This window comes from Acanthopagrus latus, chromosome 21 (genome assembly GCF_904848185.1).
Source record: "Acanthopagrus latus isolate v.2019 chromosome 21, fAcaLat1.1, whole genome shotgun sequence".
Lineage (NCBI taxonomy): Eukaryota > Metazoa > Chordata > Actinopteri > Spariformes > Sparidae > Acanthopagrus > Acanthopagrus latus.
Genome location: NC_051059.1, coordinates 7,998,523 through 8,014,686, shown reverse-complemented (window position 1 = coordinate 8,014,686; position 16,164 = coordinate 7,998,523). Strand labels below are relative to the sequence as shown.

Here is a 16,164-nt window from a genome sequence, read left to right as displayed (position 1 = left end):
TTTTTTTTTTAAGCAACTGCCAAAATAACTACGATGTCGGCTATTTTTCCGATCTGTCCTCCATCTGATATTTCTGCTGATCATTCCTATTATCTCACAGCTGAAACGCTCTCTCTCTCTTATTTCTCTTAACAATTCATGCACACTAGTGTAGCTTACGTATCCATTGTGCTCTGTTTATGACAGTGGTTCCCAGTCCAGGGGGGTCCCAAGACGAATCCTAAGGGTCACAATCAAGACCTGAGAGATGAGAAAGAAAAGGAATGTATTTATGTTTTTTTTCTTAGCTCTTTATAATGTGTGCTTTTGCTTGCTTTTGTGAAATTGAATTCACACTCAAAACAAATAGGGGGCTGGATATCATCGGAGTGACTGCTAACTGAAGCTGCCATTAGCCCATGTAGCCATGCACCTAGACGGTCTAGCTGGTTAGCATGTTAGCTTCAGTAGATATCACTTCAGTGCAGTATGTAGAAGTCTCAACGTCAAAACTCTTCTTTTTTCATATTCCATTATACATTTTTGGTATTTGTTTTTATTTTTTACTCAAATGATTTCATGTTGTAACTTTGAACAACTCTAATTGATATTCTGTATTGAACTTGGTGGCCAGAGACTAAACTCCTGCAGAATATAAACAGGCAAAATTTGCCACATGAAGTCAAAGATATAATATTTAACATTTCCACATTAAAATGTCTTGACCAGACCTTTGCTCTATATTTTGTTGAGTTGTGTATCTACAAACTGTTTCCAACAATTTTCACCCCTTCATTTCATTTGGTCGCCCGCTGCTGTAACTTCCAGGGACTCAAAGGTGACACCAGATAGATTTTCATCTGCATAACCCAAACGCTTCTTCATGACATCAACAAATGACTTTGTAACCAGGCTTAAATAAATACTTCTGAACGTCGGCTGGGCTGTTCATTGCAAAGTCATGTTAGCGCAGCCAAACATTGTTTCAAACTTAAAGAAACTTACTCAGAATTGTAGGGGGTATCCCACAGTTTTCAGTGCTATCATCAATAACTGTTTAGGTTTGTCAAGCGATGTACAAGACAGGTAGAATAGTTCAGTATGATGGAATGATGTAGCCACGCCATGAAATTAAGTCTTGTTGATATTTTATACAGTGATCCAAATATGAAACCATCAAACAGTGTGGAATAAAGCAGCAGAGAACATCAGATACGTGTAAGTTAGAAAATGTACTGCACAGGAACGTAGCATCAGCGTTGAAGGCACACGGTAACACTCTGTAAGAATCATCATCATTAGAAAGTGTACTTTCAAGATGTTGAGCACGTGAGCAGATGAACAACGAGTCCTGTCCTGTCTCTCTCGGAGGAGCTGCTTCAGCATACAGACAGAATACATATGGAAGAGGTTGTGTGCGTGTTATGATCCCCCGTTCTCTTTTTACAGGTAGTCTGAGTCGCTGTGTTGCATAAGAGAACGCACCTCAGTGGTAAAAAACAGCACTGAGTACTGTTGACTTTCCACTGGCTGTAAAACAGACAGGTTAACTAGGCAGCAGATTGATCTTGTGGGACCAAACACAGATGTGAGCTGCAGGCTGCTCCTCAGGGTAACTCGGTTCAGTGCTGTTGGTATTCGTATGAAATGTTTTGTAACAGAGGGCAGTCGCAGCACACGGCAAGGGAAAGGGACAAATGAACCCCCTGAGAGACAAAAACGTATTCCTGCACATTAACTGTAACTGTTTCCCCCGCTCCGCTCCGCTCAGCACAGAATCAGACCGAGTCCCAGACGTATCACATGGAGACAGTTGGAACACAGGTGGACCACATGCCTAGTGTAAAGAGAGAGAAAGAAAGCCGGAGGGGAGGGTTTCAGCAATAAAACTAAAAAGGTTTATAGACTATAATGTGTCCAGTCAAATAAAAATCCATGGCTTTTATGTTCGGCCATGCTGCAGCATGGCTTCAGGGGGCTGGCAGTGTTTGTAATCTGTCTGTTCACTTTGGTCCAACAACTACTGGATGAGCTGCTGTGAAATTTTGCAGCGATGTTCATGGTCGCCAGATGATGGAGCCTACTGACTCTGTGTTGATCCTCTGAGTTTTCCCATAGCGCCAAACATGAGGTTGACATTATTGTTGGATCGAGTGCGACGATTTGATACAGATTTCCACTGTGCCCGAGGAACGAGTCCCGGTGCCACCACGAGGTTGACATCCCTGTGCCTGAGTAAAACACTGCATGGACTGCCGTGAAATTTGTCTGAGACGTTCCTGTTCTCCTCAGGATGACTTGTAACCTTTTATATCTGTCCAGGACATTGGTTTACGTTTAAATACCTGCAACACTTGTCCCACAAGCCTTAGCTGTACTTTGTTTCAAGTGCAAATTTGCAAATCTTAGAATGCTAACACACTAGGCTAAGGCTAAATACGGTCAACATATATCTGTATCTTTTTTCTTTTTTTTTTTCATGTACATGAGCAAAATAACTGCCACAGTCCTTAAAGGCTACCCAGTGAGACAATACTGCTGTAGAGCTTTGTGCTACGTGAGTTAGCTGCTGGCTCAGGGGCTCTGGAGTATGAACACAGTACTTCGTTATCATTGTTAGCTCGTGTCTCACATGTCAGAAAACACCCACATTTTCGTAACGATCATAAACAGCAAACATGGCTTCAAGAATGTGACGAGGAAGAACTACATAGAGATATGAAAAGATCCTTGGCTCAACGTTATTGTGACCATGATGCCGTGCGTGTTGGCATTTACCATAAAGCACCCAAAGGGCTGGTGCTCGCCACTAGCATGGCTGTGTCGGAAATCACTCCTGTTCATGCCATTCTTACACCCTATAAAGACAAAAAATCTACAGCAGTTTTGGACACTTGCAACTCCACCATATGACTGTAGAGTCACATGACAAAATGTAATGCATTGCATTGTGGGATTAGCAGAAAGTAATGCGCACACCACGGACACAGCTTTTTGCAATATGTACGAGATCCATTTGCAGACGAGCAACATAGTGCAACCAGCAGCGAATGTCTACACGTAAGGATGTTGGCGTGTGGGGTTCATACGGGTTTGGTATGAAGAAAGGAAGAGCAGCCACATCATGTGCCCATTCGTAACCAGACTGCCAAGCCTGTCCTCCTGTGCCAGACATCCTGTCCAGCTGTGTTTAGCAGGGAGAAGGGTATCAGTGTGTGGACCAGGCTGCCATGCCGTAGAACCCGTTCAGTGAATGTTGGCGTGAGATTCCCAGATTCCCGCAAACCCTCGCTCTCCAGCCCAAGTCTCACCCCGTACCCAGGTCATAAAGCAAGATTACAGTTAATCACAACTATGAGTTACGGAGGAAGTAAACAGCACAGCCAGCAGACACATAAAGAGATGCTGCCCAGTCAAAACAACCTGCAGAGACATACCTACTGCTGGGACGCTCTGAAAGAATGTGTCCTACAGGAAAAAACAAACATCAGATTGTGTATTTTTCCACTGATGCTGCGTGATTTTCACATTGTTTGTCGCCTTCGGCTCACCTCACCAAGAAGAAGACACACATGGACCATCGCACACACTCTGCACGCCCCTCTGGCTATTTCCCTCCCTGACACTCTCCTCGTCCCCTCCCACTCTCCGACAGTAAACTGTATAAATATCCTACTCTCGGCATTGCTGGGATTCAGAAACTGACCTGCGCTGACCGGGGATACTCGGGTGAGAAGAGGCCAGCCACAGAAAGTGAGAAAGAATATATATATATATATATCAGGTGGAGACACTCTCTACTGCACAGAGGATAAACAGTTGCATATCTGCAGATTTTCAACAAACCAGAATCGATTCTAACATGTGGCTCCAGGTGTGCTTCTTGTGTCTCTCCTGCTTGACTGTGCCCAGCCGAGGCCAGGCCCAAGCCTCTCTACGCCGCGCCAATGACCCCGCCGGGCGCTGCCACTACACCTTCACCGTGGCCAGTCCAGAGGAGTCCAGCTGCACCGGAAGCAATCCAGAGACGGATGGACTCTTGTCCCGACTGACCCTGCTGGAGGCTTCGGTCAGCAGGCTCATAGCGGGAGAGGACGGGGAAGCCGGGGCTGGCGTCGGAGCCAACGGCGAAGAGGCTCTCCAGGAGGCTTACGCGCAGGTTACAGGGGAGAGAAACCAGCTGCAGCAGGACAAGGAGAGTCTGAACAGGCAGGTCCTGGAGCTGCAGAAGAGGCTGGACGAGCTGAGTCAGGAGGCAGAGAGCCTAAGGCAGAGACCCTGCAAGCAGGCGCACACCTCAGGGGGAGCGCAGCGTGAAAATAGACCTGCCAGTGGTATGTAGATCAGTGAGAAGGAAAACACACACACACACACACACAAATCAAAACCACTAAAAATGTGTTGGGGCATTCGACAAGCACTCCTCTGGGGAAGCTGACAGGAAAATAAAGATAGTTTTCTGTAAATGTTTGCTGCCCTCCTGCAGTTTTTTTGATAAATGTCTTTTTGGTAGACTCAGGCTGTGAAAAGTCTCCCGGGACAACAACAGGTCAGGTTGCAGTTAGCCGTCCCAGGTTGAGTAAGGGGATAGGAATTTACAACACGGACTCTTCTTTTACGGCTTCGTCACTCATGCACGTCTGTTTATGTGCGTGTGATCATTTTGAGGAGCGTGACGGCGGGGTTACAGGAGAAACCTGCTGTGCTCGCAGGCACATGAATGAGACACTTGGACTTTGATGTTGTCTGTGTGTACCTTACTAAAGGTATATGCAAATGTTGTTCTTTGCTTCTTTTTCTCCAAGACCCTGCCTATGATTTGGGGAACGGTGCGTACCAGGAGATGAAGGCGGAGGTCACAGAGGTTCCAGCATCCCACCTCCTTCCTGAAGGGAGTCACAGCTTCAAAGGTAAAGTTTGGGGTTTTGGTGATGCTGATGGAGCTGCTCTCATTGGCCAAATACCATGAAGCTTAAATCTCTTCTTCTTTCCTCTCCAGGCTGTGGGGAGCTTCAGTCAGTGGAAGATCCTGTGGTGCACAGGAAGGCTGACAGCATCACGGGGAAGTATGGGGTGTGGCTGCAGGATCCCGAGCCCCAGACGCCTAACTACACCAACAGGACGGTGTGGCGCATCGACACAGTGGGTAAAGATGTCCGCCAGCTCTTCGCGTACGAAGATATGGATCAGTTCGCCAAGGGCTTCCCCATGAAAGTCCTAGTCCTGCCAGAGCCTGTGGAGAGCACGGGGGCCACCATGTACCGTGGCTCCCTCTACTACCAGCGCAAACGCAGCCGCACCCTGATCCGTTACGACCTGGCATCGGAGAGCCTGGCCTCGCGCCTTGACTTGCCTCACGCCGGCTACCACGGCCAACACCCTTACTCCTGGGGCGGCTACACTGACATCGACCTGGCGGCGGACGAGCAGGGCCTGTGGGCCATCTACAGCACGAGCAAGGCCAAGGGCGCAATCGTGATCTCCCAGCTGGACCCCGAGAGCCTGAAGGTGATGAAGAGCTGGGAGACCAACATCAGGAAGAACACAGTGGCCAATGCGTTCATGGTGTGCGGGCGCCTGTACACAGTGGCCAGCTACACCGCGGCCAACACCACCATCAACCATATGTTTGACACGGCCACCAGCGCGGGGCGGGCCATCGCCGTGCCCTTCAAGAACAAGTACCGTTACAACAGCATGGTGGACTACAACCACGCCCAGAGGAAGCTGTTCTCCTGGGACAACTTCCACATGGTCACCTATGACGTCAGACTGGGCCGGGCCGGACATGGCAGCCGTTAAAGAGGACACAGACAGAAAGAGGAACTGCAGTTCATAGAACCGTGCCGGTGCAATGTGATGAAACATACAATCATTTGCATTGCACTGAGCTCATCTATGTATTTTTGCATCACTGAAATCTATTTTTTCTATTCCTACTGTAAATAAGATCTATAATGGCAACAGACACGTATTCATAGAGCAGATTAATGTAGAGACACTGATGATCTCAGTCATCATTACACACAGAAATCATGGTTTAGAATTAGGGAAGAACATTTTGAGCCAATAGTGTGGCTGCCTTAACAACCGATTATTGGTTAATCATTAATACATTTTGAATATGTTTTTCCATCAGAAAACTGTTTGAAACACTGACATGATCTATGGTCGATGTAAAATCAGAGCAGGCGACATGAGGAGTTATTGGAACATAAAATGCTAAAATGCAATATGATCATTTTATATAGAATGTCTTCTTGTATTAAATAAATTATGAATTCCTGGTACTTTAATGAAATATTTTTTCTCATACCAGTATTCTGTATTTTATTTTTGATATACTTTAGCAAGTATTTGTCATTTGTAACAAGACACTTTTTGGGTCAACACATTTTTAAGCAGTTCAATTATTGATCTCAATTGATCGATTCATGATTGATCAGAAACATCCCAATTTAGAATTGTGAAATATTTTTGTTTTTCTTCTGTCACACAATGTTCATGTTATTTAAGTTCTCAATAAAAACAGTTATAAAGTGACACATTTGCTTGTTTGTTTCATCATTTTTGGGCAATAATAAGCCTGTAAATGGTCACATGTTTGTCCTTGTAATGATGAGCAGAAATGTAGTGCTACCTGTTACTGTCCTGATGAGAACTGGAGTATTTATGGAAAGTGTATCAGGGTAAACTGTGTAGAGGCGCACGCAGGCAGGTTTCTGATTCTGCTATTTGATTAAGTTGATTTGATTGTTACCAAGATACATCAGTTTTTCTCTAGGATTCTCCATAATGCTCTTTTTATTTATTTGGTTTGAGTCACTGATTAATAAAGTGTAGAATATATTATGCACATGCAAACCAAAAAACTATGCTATCTGATAAAAATGGACATTTTGGACATTGCAATTAAGGCTTTAGAACAATCCAGTTGTTTGTGTACACTCCACTGATGGTAATTGTACAAACAGATGCATTAAACATGTGTATATAGAGTAGTATAGTAGGGTATAGTTTATCCTATCCTCATGCAGTGAGTTTCTCTTGTACGTTTGTGGGGGTGATGAATATATGAACTAAAATACATGTGCAATGTCTGCTTTGTGTGAATCGTTAAGGGTTCTTCAGTATTTTTACTCAATTGGCTGCACAAGGGCACCAAAAATAGCAGCTGTCTCTAACAGTACCGGACTAAAAATATAGTAAGCCATTCAACTGAAGGCCAGGTGTGGCCTATCACAAGCCAAGCCTGTCACCGAGCTGACGTTTTCAACAAAAAGTGACAAAACTTGAGACAATGTGTGTGTAGAGAGGTGAACTTACAGTAGCTTCATATTCAGATTCATTCACTGGCCCCAGCGTCAAAAACACGTGCTCCTCCATCTTGGCTCCGGAAGGTCCTGAAATCCAGTACACATGGAACAAGGAACCTGTCATGTTAAACTTTTACCAAGAGAGACAGTTTCAACCAAACTTAATTCACAGGCTGTACAATAGTATCAGCCGCGCAAATGAATCACGAATGAATACCTACAGCAACAAAGTGTGGCGGGAGAAATCCTCTCTCTCGCGTAGCAGTTGGACATTGTGACAGGACCTCTTCAGAGTGACGCCACCTACTGTATGTATGTATGCATAAGCACTAATGGACTGTTGTGTCAAGTGTTTTTTGGTTGCGTTGATGTTAAGGTAAAGTCTGCGTTAAGTTTGCCCCTGAACTTAATATTATCGGTGGCCTTGTTGAATGCTAGCTAGAGACCAAGCTGTTGGGGCAAAGTTTTCATAACACTTTGAAGCCGCAAATTAAGGTTTTAATGTTGTATGGGGCATCACTGAAACACTTACACAACTGCAAAGCCTACCTTTATGTGAGTTGGGAGGAGAAGAGATTAGGGCTTAAAGGTGCATTTCAAACAAATAGGATGCAGCATATCACTGCTACCCGCTGCTAACTGCAGTAACTGCTAGTTAGCACAGCTAGCAGTGCTGAAAGCCTGGACTGGTGGACCAGTGGAGAGTTTGTTGGGTTTACTATCTGATTACAAAGTGGCTTGGGCCTAGCTAGTTGTTAGCATGCTAACTTCGGTAGATATTTCCTCAACACTGTGCAAAGATGTCTGTGACATACTGTCAGAGCTGTTAATTCTCCACATTCTTTCAATACTTTTAGTTAATTTAAGTTAATTAGAATATAATCTGTGAATATTTCACCTTTAAAGGGGGTAACGGCGTTGAGTTTAAGAGAATAATTCTTTTTACTAAGTCCACCTGTGAGTACCCATGTCGAGTGTATGGTAGCTTGATGAAAAGCAAACGGGGTAGTGGGGTTGATGTTCGAGTTCAATTTGTTGTGGTATCATTTATTTTAAAACCTGGACACACCTACAACAACATTCTATTATTAACATAGAGCACTTTCTAATGGCTGCTAAGAAACAGAACATTTGCTAAACTTTGGAAGAAGGGCGACTATATCTGTTGCTATAGCTATAAAATACGTGCGTGTTTTTAAAAGTGATGATGAAATCCATGGGAAGAGGGATGTACTTCTACGTACTTCTTATAAGCAGTCTGTCGTGAACCCCTTAAACACAGTAAATACACTGTAATCTACAGAATGTATTGCCCCATATTAAGAACATATTAATACATTCATTTGAGGGTTTTATTCTTAAGTGTTACCCTTTTTTGCAGCATGTGTGACATTCAGCCCCTGTTAACAAAAGGAAGTTGGCATTAGGAAGTTGTGTTACTTCAGTTTTTTTCCATCTGAGGTTGTATTTGAGCTTGTGTTTCATGTTTACCTACTTTAAACCAACCGCACACGCAAACCACCTGACAGGTGAAGACAATTTAAGTACTATGAGCAGTTTTTGCCTACATACGGTGTACCTTAGTTGTCGGTATAAACACATGTTGAGTGTCTGTGTCCTGAACCTTCCGCGCTTTGACAGGCCTCCATATTCTTGTTGTACACTGCCCTCTGTGGACGACTGTTTGCACCTGCATTACTCACACGGTTCATTCTACTTCAGTCAAGCGCTGGCAAAAGGCCCTGTGTGCTCGCTGGTTTATCAGTTTAACAGCAGAAACCACAACAACAACAACAAAAAACCGTCTGCATAGTTTAGTTTGGAATTTGCCGCGGTATGTTAAAGACGGTGGTTGGCAGCACAGTTAAAATCACTGTAAGGGGAGACGGGATGTATTATAATGACAGTCAGGAGACTCAGCAGCAGCAGCTGACGGAAACTTGGGGGAGTGCGAGTTGACCCCCCCCTGCCACCACCACCACTGTTCACACAGACAGACTGAACCCACTGTGGGTTGTTTCAGCTCATTTAGAAGCCACACTTATACGACATTGTGCCACCACATGCTGGCATCCAAATGCTTACTTTACCAGGAAGCGGTGTGTAAGAGTTACTTGCATACAGTAGACAAAGCTTTCATTTCCAGCCACAGACTAAGACACCGTCTCAGTAGCAATGTTACAAAACTACATCTGTACACAGTACACAGTTACGTTGAATTGGCTTTTTTTAAAAATTATTATAAAAAAGGCACTAATTCAATTAAGCTTCTGTTTCAGGATTGTCAGTTACGTCCATGCAGGTCGACACCATTGTGCAAACAGGCAGCATGTGATTGCCACAACCCGTCAGTGACTATCCAAGCCTTCAGTTTACAACTCTTCCTCATTCTTCAAAAAGAGAAAACATAAAGATAAACACATAAGAACTAGGGATGCATGATATGGATTTTTTTCAGCCAACTGCTGATAATTACCCACTTCTCACGGCTGATGCTGATAACCGGTATAACTTCACATTTTTGTATTTTAAAGATAAGCTCATAACCTGTCGTTTATGCACCCCTGAGGGTAAAAAGGATAAGATAGCAGGCAAAGATAGATGATTTATTATGTTCATTTATTGTGTTCAACTCACAGGCTTTTTCTCTCCTCTCTGAACACTTGCAGAACACATATTGCAGTTTAGGACTGTGTGGTAAACCAGTGCCCACTCCAATGACGACATGTGTGGCTCCTGTCTACATTGTGTGACTCTACACAGCTCTGCGCCATGAACACAACAACAGCATTGTTGTTCTTCCTCTTCTCTGGTTTTTATTGGCAGCTGGCAAACCAACTGTAAAGGTGCATACCGCTGTGTGTAAATGCTGCACTTGTTAAGCCAACTAAAGCAACTTGGATTTGTATTATCGGCTCTATTTATTGGCTATAATTTCATTATCTGCTGATAACTGATGGTGTAATTTTCCCATTATCGGGCCACTAGTTTACGGATATATATCGTGCAACCCTAATAAGAACAGAAAAAGACAGACAAAATAAAAGCATACTGAAGTAACTTTGATATAATCCAAAAACAACAAAGTTACATTTTGATAACAGCAGGGAATTTCAGAATTACACACACTCATGCTACACATTTCCCACACACACACAGTTTGACCAAACCTAAAGCTTCCAATCTGCCATCCAGAGTCCGCTATAAACCATGCTGAGTCTCTCTCTCAGTCGCATGAGCAGCAGGTCCTGCAGGCAGTCCCAGGTCACCCACAACCTCTCCACGAGACTGTACTGGCAGTAGCCCATGGCCAAACCAAAGCCCACGTCTGTCACATAGTGCCTGGCGAGCAGCAGCCGGGACAGGCTCACCAAGGCGGCCCAGCCCACCACCAGGACGCGCATGGAGGCCGCGTCCACCAGCTGGGCGAGAAGGAAGCGGGCGCACATGGCCGCCCGCGTGGCGTGGCCCGAGGGGAAGGAGTAGCGCTCCACGAAGAAGTTGGAGAGGATGTCAGAGCGGTTCTGGGTGGGCATGCGGCGTCGGACCAGGGTCTTCACCAGTCTGACCAGCAGCAGGTCCAACAGCAGAGCTGTGAGGAGGAAACAGAGAGCGCAGCAGAGGTGTCAGTTTGAATCACATTATTATATAATATTATCATATACTGCAACAGTGAGGCCTCACTTTCCCCTCGCAGCACACTGTTTCTACTGCTAGCTAAATGAGCAGTTATGTCCCTCTGATTCACTGATCCATGACTCAGCATACAACTCTATAATCAGGCAGCCTTTGGAAACTACTGGCTTTACTGACGATTAATACACCATCTATGCTTTATAGATTCCAGTAATTGGAAGCGCTTTATTGTGTACGTCCCCTTGGCTGCGTTTCCTTTAAATTTGGTCATTATGTTGGTAAAGAAAAACGGGATACTTTCACAAACTGGCAACTCTCAAACTGCTCTTATTCATGGCTTAAAACTGACACAGAAAGTATTTGTAAATTACCATCGCTTACAATGTATATGTAAAGGTTGTCTTTAAGGCCTTTAAAGGAACCATTGAGGACAGTTCAGAAATACCATGATGACGGAAAACCATGTTAAATTTTGTAGTTTGGGAGCTTGGTAGCAGAACAGCTTTGCAGCATTCACCTGAACAACTGAAGAGATGAAGATGTGGACTTGTTTTCAAATGGGGGGGGACAAACGGCTCCAGCTTCTGTGAGGATTTGTGCTGTACAAAGGGTGAAGGTAATGTTTTTTTGAATCAATTTGGGATCCCTGGGCTCCAGAGATTTTAATTGTTTAGGAGAATGCTGCAGCGCTGCCTACTGTGAAGCTCCAGAAATGTGTTGTGAACTACGAAGATTCACCTGACATACCAGCTACAAGTACATAATGACTGAGTGTGAGTTTTTAGGTGAACTTATCCTTTACATTATTTTTGATCCCTTTAGATTTAACTTTGAACATGATGGAACAAGAAATACATATGCAGTTCTCTTATATGACATGACATCATATCAGATGAGACCCCTGACCTCGCTGCTCTCTAACATATACGAGGGTCTGACTGTGGCCCCAGTATTTCCACACTTTCCATCCTATAGGCCACCGGGTGCCAAAAATAGCCGCGGTATTCCACCACGGCATGGTACAGTAAAACAGCACAGGACCTGATCTCAGAGCTGTCAGTCAGCAAACATAATCTGCACGTGCAAATAAAGCATCAGCCATAGTTGCCGTCAGCTGGGCTCAAAGGAGAAAACTTTCCATGGCTGCTGCTGCTGCTGCTGCTGCTGAGCGCTGCCTGTTTCCCGCCCTGTCACGGGGACGCACAAACAGCCTGTAGCTCTACTATTATTTGACACTCGGGCGGACTGATGCGGCTTTGTGTTGTGCTATTTCGGAGCCGTTAACGTTATGCAGCCCCACAAAGGCGCACTTACACGTGCGCGCTGCCAAGGGCTTCACTTCGGAGATGGCACGCAAGTGCGCAATAACGCATCGGGTTCACCCGTGATAAATATAAAGGTGCGTGCGTAAATGGCAGCAGGCTGATGTTAAATGTGTTTTGTTTTGGGTTTTTTTGACTTTCATTTAATTTCATATAAGAGTGATCCTTTCAGGAAAGATTTACAAATAAAGATGACTTTTGTTGTAGCCAAAATACGAATATTAAAGGGGCACTATGTTGTCTTGGATCAGAAATTCAAACTCATTTTGAATTTTGCTGTAAATTATAATGAGGCACAAGCGCAAACTCGGAAATGAACAAGCTGTTCTCAGAGGAGAACAAACACTGTTCGAAGCTGGAAAGGTGGCAGGGTCCGCCACACACAAACAAGGCAACACAGGATGAACTTGTGTTGTCCTTTAAGGTCAGTTTGTTTACTCAGTCATGAAAACAGAGAGAGATTGTTTATTAAGTTTGATTTGGCATTGAGGATCCCTCTGTTCTTACTGAAGTGTCTTCTCCAAAACTACACACTGCAAATAAATACATAGATCATTGTCTGTTGATCATAGATTGCAGTGTTTTAACTGAATCAAGCACAGCCAGTACTGACATTTACAGCCTCACAGAAGTCATTCCTGATAACCTGGTTTCCGCACATTCTCTCACCCAGGGTCAGGTTCAGCATGATCTCCTGCTCCGCCACACTCTCTCCCCGCACCAGAGTGTACACGGCGCCGATGAGCCAGGGGATGACGTGCCCGGAGAACTCCACCAGCCGCACCAGGGGCCGTATGCTGCCCCAGGGGGACTCCTCACAGGCGCACACCCCGAGGCGCTTGGACAGCCACAGATCAATGGCCAGCAGGAACCGCAGCGTGATGATGAACATCGGCTGGCTCAGACTGACGGAGAAGTCCTCGCTCTGCGCCCCGGGGGCGAAGTAAGAGCAGCTGGAGGCCCGGCGGCGGGCACTGCACTCAGACGACACCCGGCTTCCACACGCCACTCCGCGGCAGCTATTCCGTCTGGACGCTGGTAAGGACATGTTGATGTGTCTCGAATGTCCTCGGTAACCTGCCCGCCTCTCTTTCCGGACCACCTGTGGCCTGTAAACACTTTAATCCTGCTGCGCTCCTTCGCAAAACATCCTGCAGACTGGATAGTCCGGAGACTGGGGGGGATGAAAATGTCACCAGTACAGAACTGGACTGCTCTGGTCACGTGGCTCCATTTCTCCTTCCCATTAACTTATAATTAAACTGGAACTGACTTTTGCGTCAGAGTTGTACCTGCTGCCATGGCTGCCGTCAGCCCCAACGCTTCCACTGTGGAGAAGCGTTGCACTCTGTTTAAAACGGCTCAATCTTCCGTGCGTAAAACGGCCATTTGGAAATCTAGTGGGTGGGGGTGCTCCACCTGAGCGGCTCCATCATATACTGCCACGGTGTGGATGTGTATGCAAATCGGGCAGCCCGTTCACGCACCGAAAGTTTCCGCCTCCTCTCGTCTCTCTTCTGTCCTCACGGCCGCAGAAACAGACGCGACACCGCCACGGTCACGCTGAATATGCCCGGACTGCTGCTCGGAGATGTATTTCCTGATTTCGAGGCGGAGAGCACCACCGGCAACATCAAACTCCACGAGTTCCTGGGAGATTCGTAAGTAGTATAATTTTTTTTTTTGTTTTTTTGCTTATTGATTTATGGAGTATGGGCAGTTTAGATCACACGTAGAGAGAGAGAGAGGGAGGGGGGCAGAAAGAGAAGTGCATCCAGTTCCTGCTTCCTGACTTCTGCTTTACACCTCTGACTATCTGCCATCTAAACCCTTCAACCTGTAACAAGGGCCACTGTGGCCCAGAAGTGCACGTCAATATAAAATAACCTATAATGTGGTGGACGAGTGACCTAATTTACTGAGATGCCAGATGTGGCTGTTGATGACCCTGTAACTCTCCTCCTTGTGTTCATCTCTGTGACACTGAGGTCACATCCTGTCAGTTCAGTGTCATCCTGTTTGCGCAACAGTGCTAACCACAATACTAAAAAGGGAGGAAACTGATTAAACACCACTTACCTCTCTCTGTTCTCCCTGCAGGTGGGGAATCCTCTTCTCCCACCCCAGGGACTACACCCCGGTGTGCACCACGGAGCTGGGCCGAGCTGCCCGGCTCAGTTCAGAGTTCAGTAAGCGCGGCGTGAAAATGATCGCCCTGTCCGTGGACTGCCTGCAGGACCACCACGGCTGGACCAAGGTGTGACAGCTTCTGCTCCCCCCCCCCCCCCGACTCCACATCTGGACACGGATGTCTTGAAATGCTTTTATTTTGAAGCGAATTCGGCTCAGCGTTAACATGGGACATCTTTCCATCTCTTCTAATGAAAACTGGCAGCCGGAAAAATACTAAATGTGAAATATTGTGTGTCTGATTCCAACATATTGACTCGAAGAGATCTTTACTCATTTAGACCCAAATCAATTAAAAGATGGATAAATGACAGTCGATAAAATGTTTGTGTCAATTACACAATTCTCACAGATGCAATTTTAAGTCCATTTCATGAACTTTAAGGCCTCACATCTGCATTGATACGGACACCTTTCTAACCCCCGGGCTTGTGTATCTGCTGGAACAGGACATCCTGGGATACAACTGTGAGGATCCTGCCTCCTCCTCGCTGCCCTTTCCCATCATAGCTGACTGCAAACGGGAGCTGGCAGTGGCTCTGGGCATGCTGGACCCCGATGAGAAGGACAAAGATGGCATGCCGCTCACTGCCCGCTGTGTAAGTCTTCACAATAAAAATCTAATTCTCTTATTTAGGGGGCTTAATATCTTATCTACTCTCATGACCACAGAGAGACTATTTTCCCTCTCAGACTCCACGTCTCTGTGTGTGTTCAGGTGTTTATCATCGGCCCCGACAAAAGGCTCAAACTGTCGCTCCTCTACCCGGCCACCACCGGACGCAACTTTGACGAGATCTTGCGAGTGGTGGACTCCCTCCAGCTCACAGCCGGGAAACGAGTGGCCACGCCTGCCGACTGGAAGGTACGTCGCATGCTGGCGGCGGTCATCCAGCACACAGACGTGAACGGATCCAGCTCCCACGTAGAATAACCTTGTTTTCCTTTTCAGCCCGGAGAGTGTGTGATGGTCCCTCCCAGCATGTCCGAGGAGGAGGCCGCCGCTCTGTTCCCAGCTGGCGTCTACACCAAAGAGCTGCCCTCTGGGAAGAAGTACCTGCGCTACACGCCCAAGCCATGAGCACGGGCAGGGACGGCACTGATATTCAATATTCACTTGATTTACTTAATATTTAAAACATTTTAATATATGCAGAAAGACGGAAAAAGTTTTCTACTTTGCAGCCGTGATACTGTTGGGTTTAACACATTTGGATCATACTCTACGTTAATTGTTTACCAGTGTAGCTCTTATTTATAGGACAAATGCAAGAGGATGTGGTTTAATGATTATAATACTATTGTCATGCCTGTATACTCATTTTATCTGACAGGTTTATGCCATTTAACAGATAATCACACCTGTACTTATTTTGGAATTGTGTAAAAGTGATTACAATATCTTTGCCGTAGCTGTGCCTGGTCAAATTACTGAATTTCACTTCAAATCTGTACTGTAATGAGGTGTGGATTATTCGTTGGAAGAGTTGCAATTTTGTGAGACAATAAAAACATAAAGGTTGCTCAGTTTGTCCCATCTTTTTTTTTTTTTGATTTAAGAAAGACGTCTGGCAAACGATGAACTCTAGCAGTGAAATCGCTCTGTCATGACTTCTGTCGGTTCTTTTCGGAGGCGGCTGTTAACTCAGCTGTGTGGGATTTGGTGTGTGTCCCCCCCCCCCTCACCGGGTCGGCAGCATCAGTGAAGAGCTTATCAACTT

General features: G+C 45.5%; 3 protein-coding genes and 1 long non-coding RNA gene across 4 annotated transcripts; 2 read left to right on the top strand and 2 right to left on the bottom strand.

Annotated features, from left to right (window-relative positions):
- On the bottom strand, nt 1-9,799 carry LOC119010623. The gene is made up of 3 exons (XR_005072022.1): nt 7,517-9,799; nt 7,306-7,382; nt 1-240 (listed from the first exon to the last, which is right to left on the bottom strand). It is a non-coding gene; the product is annotated as an uncharacterized LOC119010623 (long non-coding RNA).
- Nucleotides 3,702-6,466, top strand: LOC119010618 (myocilin-like). The gene is made up of 3 exons (XM_037082901.1): nt 3,702-4,313; nt 4,785-4,889; nt 4,979-6,466. The coding sequence occupies exons 1-3, from the start codon at nt 3,842-3,844 to the stop codon at nt 5,779-5,781; spliced, it is 1,380 nt and encodes a 459-aa protein (XP_036938796.1). The 5' UTR covers nt 3,702-3,841; the 3' UTR covers nt 5,782-6,466.
- An 88-nt stretch (nt 9,800-9,887) lies between the features above and the next one.
- LOC119010621 (phospholipid phosphatase 6-like) lies at nt 9,888-13,339 on the bottom strand. The gene is made up of 2 exons (XM_037082904.1): nt 12,923-13,339; nt 9,888-10,887 (listed from the first exon to the last, which is right to left on the bottom strand). The coding sequence occupies exons 1-2, from the start codon at nt 13,299-13,301 to the stop codon at nt 10,466-10,468; spliced, it is 801 nt and encodes a 266-aa protein (XP_036938799.1). The 5' UTR covers nt 13,302-13,339; the 3' UTR covers nt 9,888-10,465.
- A 339-nt stretch (nt 13,340-13,678) lies between these two features.
- LOC119010622 (peroxiredoxin-6-like) lies at nt 13,679-15,970 on the top strand. The gene is made up of 5 exons (XM_037082905.1): nt 13,679-13,914; nt 14,354-14,510; nt 14,893-15,042; nt 15,162-15,308; nt 15,396-15,970. Exons 1-5 carry the CDS (start codon nt 13,823-13,825, stop codon nt 15,522-15,524), a joined length of 675 nt encoding a protein of 224 aa, XP_036938800.1. The 5' UTR covers nt 13,679-13,822; the 3' UTR covers nt 15,525-15,970.
- The last annotated feature ends 194 nt before the right edge of the window (nt 15,971-16,164 follow it).